This window comes from Lithobates pipiens, unplaced genomic scaffold (genome assembly GCF_037356315.1).
Source record: "Lithobates pipiens isolate NorthernLeopardFrog02 unplaced genomic scaffold, aLitPip1_a1.2 Scaffold_18, whole genome shotgun sequence".
NCBI lineage: Eukaryota > Metazoa > Chordata > Amphibia > Anura > Ranidae > Lithobates > Lithobates pipiens.
The window spans coordinates 30818109-30830303 of NW_027507758.1; the positions used below are offsets into that span (position 1 = coordinate 30818109).

The 12195-nt window shown below is 41.3% G+C and overlaps 1 protein-coding gene across 8 annotated transcripts in view; it reads left to right on the top strand.

Annotated features, from left to right (window-relative positions):
- CCDC88A (coiled-coil and HOOK domain protein 88A) overlaps positions 1–12195 on the top strand; it is a 325195-nt gene that overhangs the window by 256101 nt on the left and 56899 nt on the right. For 5 of the 8 annotated variants that reach the window (XM_077485514.1, XM_077485517.1, XM_077485515.1 and 2 more), the window contains exon 26: positions 7362–7439. The exons of the other annotated variants lie outside the window; for them this stretch is intronic. In XM_077485514.1, the coding sequence (XP_077341640.1) occupies positions 7362–7439 (78 nt within the window). The remainder of the gene's footprint in view (positions 1–7361; positions 7440–12195) is intronic. 8 annotated transcript variants of the gene reach the window in all.

The window sequence follows — 12195 nt, forward strand, 5'->3', positions numbered from 1 at the left end:
TTTTTTTATGTTTAGTTACTGCAAGGGCTCGTTTTTTTAAATAGGTATCCGTTTTATAGAGATTTTTTTTAGCAGAGCCATATTTTTATATCATTATGTATAATGTTACTGCCGATTTGTTTGCCTTAGGGAAAACACTTCCATTCTGAACGTTCCTATAACTTATTATGCATTGTTAATGATGAGGCCCTTGGGTGTTAGGCGTGCCGCCTGCTTGCATGCTGTTGAAAATGGCCACTTTCTCATCCTGTGACCATGAGAATTATATAAATTTGCCATAGTTACTGTGAAAATGGTGAACTTTTGTGCCCAATGGCGCTTCTTTTTTTTAAGTTAAAACAATGGCTTGGCTTTTCGTGCGACAATGGCTGCTTCCTTGAGATATAATGTCAGATTGGACAGGAAGTCGGAAAGCCTTGCAATTTGCTTTACTTATGGGGGGGGGGGTGCCTTTTTTTTCAACCAGACTCTTACATGGTAGGGTATTCTTAATTTCTGTGAACATTGACAGGTTATCTAGTTCAGCTTGGAGGCTGATTTTCTTATATGGAACTAGCTTGCTTCCACTCTATAATTTTTAACTTCCTTCACATGTCCAAAGACAGGGTAGAGTATGGGTAGCCATTATAATGGATTTATATTGACCCCCGTCCACACCAAACGTATGTTCCTGTATTTGTTTAAAGTAATATGCGACTCCAGCCAAAGTTTCTTAAGTTTTGGCTAGAGTGGGGAACAGTTCCAATCTCAATATTGTTCTCACTGCTGTCTGGGCCCTAATGGGAGATTTTTTTTTTGTGTCTCAATTCCTGTGACCAGTGTCATTGTAATTGAGGGGTATCCATCTCTCACAAGGATATAAACAACTGTTACAACCTGGCTTTAAACCCCGTTATAGTTTTGTTTTGCTTTCTCTGTCCCTGTTGGAGATTTCCTATAACTTCCAGTTTTTGTGACCTTGTACAGAAAGTAAGGGGAAATCCTCCTTGACGGAGAACAGAAAAAATGCATGTATGCAGTTAGTCTACTTTCTTCACTGTAGGTCCTTCCCGTCCACAGTGGCATTACAGTTGGAGAGAAAGTCAAGAGGAACATGGTTCTCCTATGGTTTCCTAGGTCACTGGGGAAGCTATCTGATTGGATGCTTCCACCCCATGTGACTCTAGCAGCCATCTTGGATCAGGTAGATCCTATTTTAGGCCCTGGCTCCCAGGCTTGGCATGCATTTTGCAAGTGGATAGAGTAGGGACAGGTACCTCGTTGGCGAAGCCACATTTTTCCCCTCCTGTCAACTTGGCTGAAACCTCCTCTCTACGCGCAGTTGGGACCCATGAGTGTTCCCGCTTGTGCTGTCTTCCCACTAGGTTTATTGTGAACTGTCTTTGCATTACTTCAATACAAGTTTGTTTTACTTTGCACTTGGACTGAGAGTGTTATTACTGCTGCACCCCACCTACAAGCAGTGAAACCCTTAACATAGGTTCCAACCCTTTACCAATCCATCCAGAAAGGAAAACATTTTGGTTTAATTTTAAAGTGACTCAATTGCCACTTATAAAAGAAAAGGACTAATACCTCTCCTGTTGCCTGTGCCTCTGATCTTTGCTCACTTGAAGAGCTATGCCAGCTGAAGAATTGTCAGTATTTCACCCACTTCTGGGCGTGTCAAGCCCCTTATCCCCTGTGCACTGTGGTTACACCAGACAGCTTCTACAAGACACAGCAGCAACATAGTGTCTGGTAAGTGGAACCAGGCATCTAGTACACCCCCATGTACATGCTGAAGACATTGGCAGTGAGACAATTAAGTATTAGTCCTTTTTATTTCTCAGGGAACACTTTTTTTATTTGCCAATAAAGTTGCTTTAAAGAAATTGTGTTTTTTTTTGTTTTTTTTTCCAGGGAACAAAGTACATGTAAATCTTTGTCCCATCTTCTTACATGATGTGGATAGTTAGCTATGTGGTCGGACAGGAAGCTTCCCAATCCTGTCCAATGACGCAACTAGCACCGGCTATCGCTGCAGCTTGTCTCCTTGCTAGCTGCATTGGCAGCAGGTCTTGGGGTAAGGGGCGGATCCTGTCTGACCAGGTAGCTAGCCTTCCACATCATGTAGGAAGATGGAACAAAAAACAACTTTGTACCCCTGGGGGGACAGAACACAAATTAAGAAAAGAAGAAATGAGACGACTTTAAAGAATGCAAGCATGCTTTGTCTTATACTGACTGATCTTTCCTGTTGATTTACTTCTGCTCAGATTTTGGCTATCTTGGAACACTGTATTAGAACCCACTGAAATAACTTCTGAATTTGTTGCATATTAAAATATGACTGTGAAATGTGTTGCTCGTTCAGGCAAAATGATAGTTTTGTGTGAGTGCAAATATACAATTGTATTACACTTCTATAGCTGATGCTTTATTTTTTTTTATTTTTTTTCTCTTTACTGGATTTTAAATTGTAAAATGTAATGCCAAAAAACGTTTTCCACATTTTGAATGTTAGGTTATCTCATCCTTCTATGTGGTTAAGTCTGCAATTTACCCATACTGCATTTTCAACTAATGTTTCTGTTACCAGTTGTTTGTATATGTTGTGCGTTCAGTGAGTGGCTTTTCTACATAGAAGATCAGTGGTAGACAACCATAGCCCATCAGTAGCACTCTTCATTTCTCTGCTAGAAACTTTATGGGAACACATTTAAAAATACTCCTGTACTGTATCTGAACCAGTAAGAGGATAAAAAGGAATTTTCACCTCTAGAGATCTATCATCATTTTCTGGTCCCTCGTTATGGACTAATAAGTTATCAACTGGAAATTTCCCTCCTTACCCCTTTATTAGTCACTTTGCTGATGTCTGTGGACATTTGGTTTCTTTGGTTGTTTCTGGTAACATTAAAACCTTGAGCACTTTTTTTGCCCCATTTTATTCTTTTTGTTCCTGGTAACAACCCACTCAAATGAAGTTCCATTTCAGATGTCCCCCTGCTCCCATGCTCTTGCAACTAAAGCATGTGTCCTGGCGCCTTCTTTGATCAGCTGTCCCACACGTGATCTTGGTTTTAAATTCTTTCATAGTCTGCTCTAAAGTGAAATTAGGAGGCTAGTCATGGCATGGAAGTGTTACATGCACTAGTGGTGAGAAGAACAAAAATAAAAGATCCCCAGCAGAACCATTCAAATATTAGCGAGAGGCAATAAAATGATTGGGCAACAGCTGTTTAAGCGTGGTTTTCATAATTATGCTCCCAGTGGATAGATACTCACAACTGCCTAAACAAACGTATATACAGTCACTTAATATACTTGGCAGAGCTTATCCATGTTCAAGAAAGTGGGAAACCTATGCTTGAGGATCATTTTCCCATTCGCTGCCCCCTTGGGCCCTCACAGCTATTATAGGGCTGGTAGGGGACATGGGGCTGGCTGGCTTTTATTCTGGCCTCAAACTCAATAAATTGTGACTTTGGGACTAGAGCGAAGACAAAAAAATGTTGTGTCCTTTAGTGGCCTTGGAGCTTTGAGAGTCCAAAGTCTGTTTTGGGGCTCTCTAAATGTAGCTATAATCTATGTTCAAGTTAACAGTACAATCCTTTTAAAAAGGTTATTTTATGTCTTGGAGCACCCTTTCTCAACCAGAGTTCTGTGGAACCCTGGGGCTCCTTGAGTGATAAGCAACTTCTGCCTCTCAGATGAGTAACCACCGGCGACAGTTATTTGTATAGCTATCTCAAAGGGTGAGATACTCCCAATGGCCACAGATATAAGGAACTTTCTGTATTCTTCCCAGTGACCATGACATCAATGTACTGTGAGTTGTAGCTATAGTAATTATTACCTGGGTTCCCTGAGCCCAGAAAGTTCTTTCAAGGGTTTCGCCATGATATAAAGGTTGAGAAAAGCTGCCTTAGAAGCATGGGACATGAACCTTTGTGACTTAATTCAATAAGGCAATGCACAGAGCCATTGAAATGTCAAAAGATCAGATTATTGGTTTTGAAAACAGGAGAAGTGGACTCCTAGTACAAGTTGTTATATGAAGTACTGTGTAATGCTCAATGTAAAGTCGAGATCTTTGTTATTATTCTATAAAAACTTTAATAAAAAATCATTGAGATTAAAAAAGATCATTACCCAATCAGAAAGCATCCCTTAGCTGATGTGACTGTATTAAACTGATTGTTCTCCAGTTATTTAAACATCACTACTACTCTTTGAACTGCCTCAGTACTACCAACTTATGAAGGATCAATCTACCCAACCGATATTGCCATTATGGGCGAATGCTTGCAGGCTGACCCACCTTCTGTATTTTACAAGGGCTTTTGGTGGTGAGATCTCTTTCCATTGTTCTTAGCTCTCAGTCCAAGACATGTGGTCTCACTGCTTCTGCTGTATTACTTTGTAATAGCTGAGCTAAGGCTGAGAACGAGTGGGAGACCCCACCTATGCTAACCACAGCAAGTGAGCTTGTCTGCAAATTCAGGTTTAAAGGCCTCATTGCCACCTCCCAAAGGAGAATATGTTTTGGGTGGACTTGGATCCCTTGAATACTTATGAACACATTCATTATGATTGATAGGAAGTTCGGTTACTCATCATTTGTATTGTTTCCATTATCTTCATTCTTTGAGATGGTTCTAGGAGGTCCAGATGCTTCAGATTTTCACATCTGTCCTTTCCTGCACTCTTTCCTTCTTTGTGTGTGATCAGTCTTGGTCTGGCCTCCATCTGTTCTTCATTCACCAATCAGAAAGCGAGATCCCGTTTCCACATCTCACTGTGAATGTATCCCTTAGATTCTCAGGCCTGACTTCTTATAACATTTATTAAGAGAATACAGACTTTCTAATTGATTCTTTTTGTTTTTGAGGCCTACACAGCAAACAAGAATACCAAGACATTAAAACAAGGCATTCCAACATACACGGGTTGTTTTGTAGCATTTCAATGTAAACCAGCTTCATAATCATTTAGGGTCATGTCACACATGTGCTTCTGTTGCTGGTGACATACGGTGGAGATTTCAAATAAATAAGCCAAAAGGACCACCAAGTTTTAATTGCTCATGGGGAGGCTCTGGACTCGGATCTTTAACCTGTAAAACAAATAAGTCATTGGTTGAGACTAATGGCTTGGAGTCAGCAGCTCTCCAAAAAATGGGAACCTTCCAAGAAATAGGAGTCACCAAAATTGAGAAATCTATGTATAAATGAGCCAAAAGGAACATCAAATAATCGCCTTAAAGAAGTAGTACAGCCAAAGCTTGTTTGGCTGTACTTCTCCTATGGATCACAGGAGTGCAGTTCGTTCTGCACTTCTGTGACCCATTTTCAGCTGACAGCTGCTGAAGCCTGCTGTTGGTTGATGTCACAAAGCCACAGACCTGACGTTACAGAGCAAGGCTGGGGCAAGATCTCGACAAAGTCGGGATCCACCCGCAACTCTAAACCACACCTGGCTCAGCCTCTCAGCCAGCCGCTCCCGCCCCTTCCACAGCTCAGCACTCCAGTGAGTGCGAGGGGGGGAGGGGGAAGCAGAGCAAACAGCAGTGACTGACAGTCACCAGCTCTCTGCTCACCGAGCTGTGAGAACCGAGCGATCAGCGGTCTTTGATTGCTCGGTTCTCAGTCTTAGAGCCAGCAGGGGATAGATGCAGCATCTACCTAGGCAAGTATGATTTTGAAAAAAAAAGGAACTTCTCTTTAAGGGTCCAAATCCTTTATTAATACATGTAATAACAGTTAAGCAAGAAGGCACCAATGAAAGCCCTCCTTCATCAGGGCTTAAGCAATGTAGCAAAAGTATCTATTGGACTGAAAACAAAGTTCTAAGTTAAAATTCTTGGACAGGAGCAATAATTGAGGTGATTATGACTGCATCAGCGTCCACTTGCCCACTAATGCAGGCAGAATCATTTAATTATTGCTCCTGTCCAAGCATTTTATCCAGAAGTTTGGTTTTGAGTCCAATAGATACATTTGCTACAATACCTGTGAATGGGGAATTTGGGCCCCCAAAATGCATTGGCTGCCTATTTATTTATTATTACTAAATGACTTTTGACTCTTGAGATAATCATTTGGTGGTCTTTTTGACTCCTATTTATACATATATTTCTCAATTGTGACCTTTATTTCTGGGGAGAATGAAGATATTTGCCAACACATCATGGATCATCAAGTAGAGTCCGAACAGTTTTTATTAAAGCATGATTACATCTCAAAAAAGGTAGTGCAACTTTTCAGAGTCACGCAGAACCCCTTCGTCAGGCATGTAATGACCTGACAAAGTTATTAAAGTCCTGTGTGACTCAAACGTTGCACTACCTTTTTGTTTTGTGATGTGTTCATGCTTTAATAAAAACAGTTTGGACTCTACTTGATCCATGGTGTGTTGGAAAATATCATCATTGTGGCTTTCTGATCCAGTCTCCAGCTGGTGGTTGCTGCAGTACCCAAAACTCTAGAGCAGGGGTCTCAAACTGGTGGCCCTCCACCTGTTGCAAAACTACAAGTCCCATCATGCCTCTGCCTGTGGGAGTTATGCTTGTAACTATCAGCCTTGCCATACCTCATGGGACTTGTAGTTTCGCAACAGCTGGAGGGCCACCAGTTTGAGACCCCTGCTCTAGAGCTTTCTCCGGGAACGTGTGCGATGGGATTATGAAGTACTACTTATTTCTAGGGATGTCTCCCATTTTGTGGAGAGCTGCCGAATCCAAGCCATTGGGCTCAACCAATGACTTCTTTTTGTGAGCTAAAGATTTGAGTCCAGAGTCTCACCGCCACTCATCCATGAGCAATAAAAACTTGGCAGGTGATCTTACACCTCTTTGCTCTATGAATAAGTAGTTTTAATTGCTCTCTGTGACCCAGTTGGAGAGATTCTGTTCCCTTCATGTCACAGTGACCACACAGAAAGCAAGACATGGTTTCCTCAATGGGTACAACAAAACTTTGAAATCACACACACCAGAGGTCATAACCCACCCCCCCTTCCCCTATCTGTAAAACATTTATTTTGCCTATGTAATCATTTGAATTTTACACAATTTTAGGAAAAAATGTTTTTATTTATTGAAACATTTTTCCAGCGTTCACAGGATGTGTTCAGAACTGGGAAATTGTGTCACCCGCCATGCCCATCATGCACTGGTGTTGGTCTGTCTTGTGTAATAGTGCATGCTAAATTGAGATTGGTACATGCTCATTTCTGTCTTTTCGTTTTCAGCATTTAACTTCTTCCATGTGTTCTTCTCCTCCCTCTTCCTTTTCTCATTTCTGTTATTTTTTTCCCCCTCTGGTTTCTTTTTTTTTTTTTTGATATTTTTCTTTCTTCCCATGCTGTGACATAAGCCCTGAAAAGACTGCCTTTTATGAGGAACAGACCGAAGGATAAAGACAAAATGAAGGCCCTCTACCGCCGCTCTGTGTGTAAGACATTCAAACAGTTCAGCTAGCTGTTCTTGGCTTCCATCACTAATACCTCACTAAGCTTACCCCCAGACTGTGCTGTTTTCCCTAACATGCAAGCTGCAAGTCCTGCCGCCATTGAACAGGGCATTTAAAGGGGAAATATACCAGGGTTTGCATACAGTGACAGGTGGTCCGGTCAAGGGATTTACAAGCTTATCCAGTAATGCAAAATGCAGTAACCCACAGCAAAAGTATAAGAGCTTAAGGCCAGCCAAAATGTTTTCTTCCCATTTGGACCAAGTGAGGAAGGGTTAGAACCCCTATCCCATTTTAAGGCTCGGTTCACACTGCCGCAGCCTGAAAGTCGCGCTACTTACAGTGCCACTTTTCCAGATGACTTGAGTGTGACTTCAGGGGATGCCTGGGTAATATTCCTGTAATGTCAGGTCCAAATCACATTCGCTAAGTTTAGGATCTGACTTGGAGGCGACTTCCATTAAAGTCAGATAGAAGTCGCCTTGAAGTAGTACAGGAACCAGTAGCGACTTCAGTAGTGCTAATTAAAGTGATACTAAAGGTTTATTTTTTTTAAATAACAAACATGTCACACTTGCCTCCACTGTGCAGCTCGTTTTGCACAGAGTAGCCCCGAACATCCATTTCCTGGGTTCCTCAGCGGCTCTTGCGGCTCCTCCCCGAATTAGATAATTTCCTTGGAGAAGCGCTCTCCTGAGGGGGTTACCTTGCAGGCGCGCTCCCGAGTCCAGCATTCGGCGTCCATAGAGGACGAATGCAGGACTCGGCCCTGGCGCCCGTGTCATTGCATTTGATTGATAGCAGCGGGATCCAATGGCTGCACTGCTATCAATCTATCCAATCGAGAGCCGGGAACCCCTGAAGAGAGGGACGGCGGGGACGCGCCAACGGAAATTCAGGGCTCGGGTAAGTAAAATGGGGGGGGGGGGGCTGGAGGGCAGGTGACTGCAAGTTGTTTTTTCACCTTAATGCATAGGATCGATTAAGGTGAGAAAACATGAGCCTTTACAACCCCTTTTAAGACAGCTCCCATTGACTAACATAGGATTTCACATGTCACGCGACATGGGGTATCACAAGTTGGATCCCAAGTCGCGGCAATGTGAACCGAGCCTAAATGCTATTAAAGTGGCACTAAACCTATCAATTTAACCAGTTAAAATAAAAGTTGCTTTCCTGGAATGCTGGGAATGCTAACTGTCACATTTGCTTGTGTCCTCAACCAAACTGTCAAACCATCAAATAGTTGGTGTCATAACTGATCACCTGTGCAGCACCATGGCAGTTGCAGATCAAACTGAAGCTAAGATGGGAACTTCCATTGCTGAAAAAGATAGGAGCGTTTAGTTCCACTTTAACCACTTCAGCCCCGGAAGAATTTACCTCCTTCCTGACCAGAGCACTTTTTGCAATTCAGCACTGCGTCGCTTTAACTGACAATTGCGCGGTCGTGCGGTGTGGCTCCCAAACAAAATTGACGTCCTTCTTTTCCCACAAATAAAGCTTTCTTTTGGTGGTATTTGATCACCTCTGCGGTTTTTATTTTTTTGCGCTATAAACAAAAAAAGAGCGACAGTTTTGAAAAAACTCATTATTTTTTTAAATTTTTCTATAATAAATATCCTCCAAAAATATATATAAAAAAGTTTTTGCTCAGTTTAGACCGATACGTATTCTTCTACATATTTTTGGTAAAAAAAAAAAGCGTTTGATTGGTTTGCGCAAAAGTTTTATAGCGTCTACAAAGTAGGGGATAGTTTTATGGCATTTTTATTCATTTTATTAATTTTTTTTTGTTAATAGTAATGGTGGTGATCAACGATTTTTATCGTGACTGCAACATTATGGCAGACACATCGGACATTTTTGAAAATACTACATTATGGCCACTAGATGGCACTTATTATGACGGGAATAAGTATGTTCCTCAGCTCCATCTAGTGACCATAATGTGGTATTGTCCCCATTCACTCTGTAGAGAGTATAGCCTGAGAACATTCAGTTTTGCCCTATTTGCATAGAACATGCAGTATCGAAGGACGAACAGTTATACAGATTTTTTTTTATTTTTATTTTTTAAATACACCCCTAACTGATCGAAAAATGGGAATTCTAGCCCTACATCACTCTGTCCAAAATGAAAGTTGGGGCTGAATTTGAGCTTCGGTAATGGCTGCTCTTTAACCTATCTGCTGTGGATGACTACACTTTGAACATAGGCACTGCATTTAGCCTTCCCTTTGTTACATGACCTAAAGAGTGTTCCATTCCCATTTAACAATTGATCCATACTGCAGGCTTCCTGATAATTGTTACCAATCCTCCCTATTGTATAATACATTGAACAGATAACACAGACTGAAAATTGTATTCTTACTACAAAGAAAAGGACCATAGATGAAGAAACCGTGTGACTGTATCAAACTGTTATATACTTTATATAGGAACAAAGTTAAAGGGAAGATAAAAGTACCATTTATACTTTTGTGACATCATGGATATTCCATTGTAGCAATGAAATGTCCTTTAAAATTCAGCACAATCACATCCGATCCTAACACACCTTTTGGGCGCACGTTCACCGCAGCTGTGTTTTTACAAAGCAGTTTGCTGTGCTCACCTGATAAGATCTACTGACTAATGGCCAATTCTTAAACTGGAGCCCAAAATAAAAACATCCCAATTCTAGAGATTTTTATTTTATTTTTTATTTGTCCAGGACTGAAAATGGCTCCATGCTCCAGACGATTGTCCTGTTGAAGCATATCTAAACCCAAAAACGACAATTTAATATGTTCTAGCATACCAGCCCTTAGATGTGGTGGCTGCATTTATTTTCTTTTTTTTTCAGGCTTTCTTTCTTTTATTTTCACCTGCTGATCCCCCAACTCCCTATCTACAAGTGAACATGGTGGGCACTTTCAGTCTATTAAAAGAGAAGTATGGAAATGTTTTTTTTTTTTTTTTTCTTGGGATCATACTTACCAAGGTGGATGCAGCACCGCTCCCCTACCAGCTCTAAAACTGAAAACCAAGGGATCAATCACCGCTGATCGCTTTTTTCTCAGAGCTCCCTATGCAGAGAGCTGGTGAGTGTCAGTCACCGGCTCTCTGCTCTGCCAATCCCTCCCCCCCACACACACTCTCACTGGACCGTTGGGCTGTGGAGGGGACGGGAGCAGCAGGCTTCAGCCCGCTGTCTGCTGAAAACTGGTCACAGGAGTACAGAAGGAACTGTACTTCTCCTGTAATGTTGTGTGGCTCTGATGCTTCGCAGTATGGCCATTCTAACGCGCCATGCCATGTTTCACAGGTATTCTGCTCGACAAACATGTGCCAATTGATATCAAGGAGACCAAGCCGCAATGCCTAGTCGTAGGATTTCAATGTAAAATCCCCACTGTAAATCTCAGTATCTCCATGGGGATTGTAAAAAAAACAAAACAAAAAAAAAACAGGCTTTTAGGAGGCAGCAGTATCACCTTCTGAACACCTGCAAACCACCACTCGGCCATTTCTGAAACGCGATCCACTGTAGAACGCTTTTCAAAAGAGATGGTAAACGCACCGCCTGTATGAAAGAAGACTTCTCCTTAATAGAAGCTTACTCAAGGCCTCACGTTCAAGTGGGTTGTGGTCCATGTGGTATGCAACTCAAGATATAACCAAAAAAGAACCAACAAGGTGGACACAAATGACCCAACTACATGGACATGTTGTTTGAGCCCGTGTTGTTGGTTCTTTTCTGCTTTTATTCTGTATGAAAGATGACTTCTGTTGCTCAGTCCTCCACAGTTTCTATGGAGGAAGCCAATGTTATCAGCCAGGCTGAACTTCAAACGTGTCTATCTTTTATCCTTCTCCATTACATGGAGGAATAGGAGATAAATCGTTTACAGAAAGAACATGTAATATTTTTCCAGTTCGACTCCTGGGGAGTGATGAACACTCTGCATTTCTGGCATGATCAGTAATTATTTTTTGTACTTGCTGAAAACCTTTTTTTAGCCTGAAAGATGAAAACCAATGCAACCACCGCATCTAAGAACTAGTAGGCTGCAACATTTTTGTTCTTGGATGTAGTTATTCTTTAAACTTCATATTCAAATGTCTTTATGAAATGGCACTTCCTAATTTATTACCAGGTATATTAAAAAATGGATGCCATCCTAAAAAAAAATTGTTCCGTGTTTTTCAAAATGCAGTAACCTGCACTGGCCATGGACCTGTCCTTCACCGCTTACCCAAAAAATCTGAATGGCATTGATCTCCCCTGTAACAATAAAGATGCAGTTAAGTGTACTCGTTGTCTTAACATGGTGGAGGTGGCCTCTTTGTGGTCCGGTATTGGTGACACTGCAACATGCTCATTGTCTGGGAACTACTTTTCTTACTAGGGAAACATATCTGGTGGGCTTGGATGAAGATATCACTGGCACCACATTCCAAATCTATAACACTGTATCGACCAAAGTAAGCAGGACTTTTTAGGTGCAATACACAAAACAAAAAAATATACAATTTTATTACGGTATTCACATAATTTCCCAATTTTTTACAGCATAAAGTGCATTTTCTCTTCATTGGCAGCTACATATGGTTTTCTCAACATGTTTAACCAACTTTGGCTTCCTCAGGAGAAGTTTTGCTGACAAAATATGCAGCCCAGACATTGAGGCTCTTAATAAACATCGGAAAAAAAAAACGTATATCTTTCATCATCCTGGTAGCTAGAATT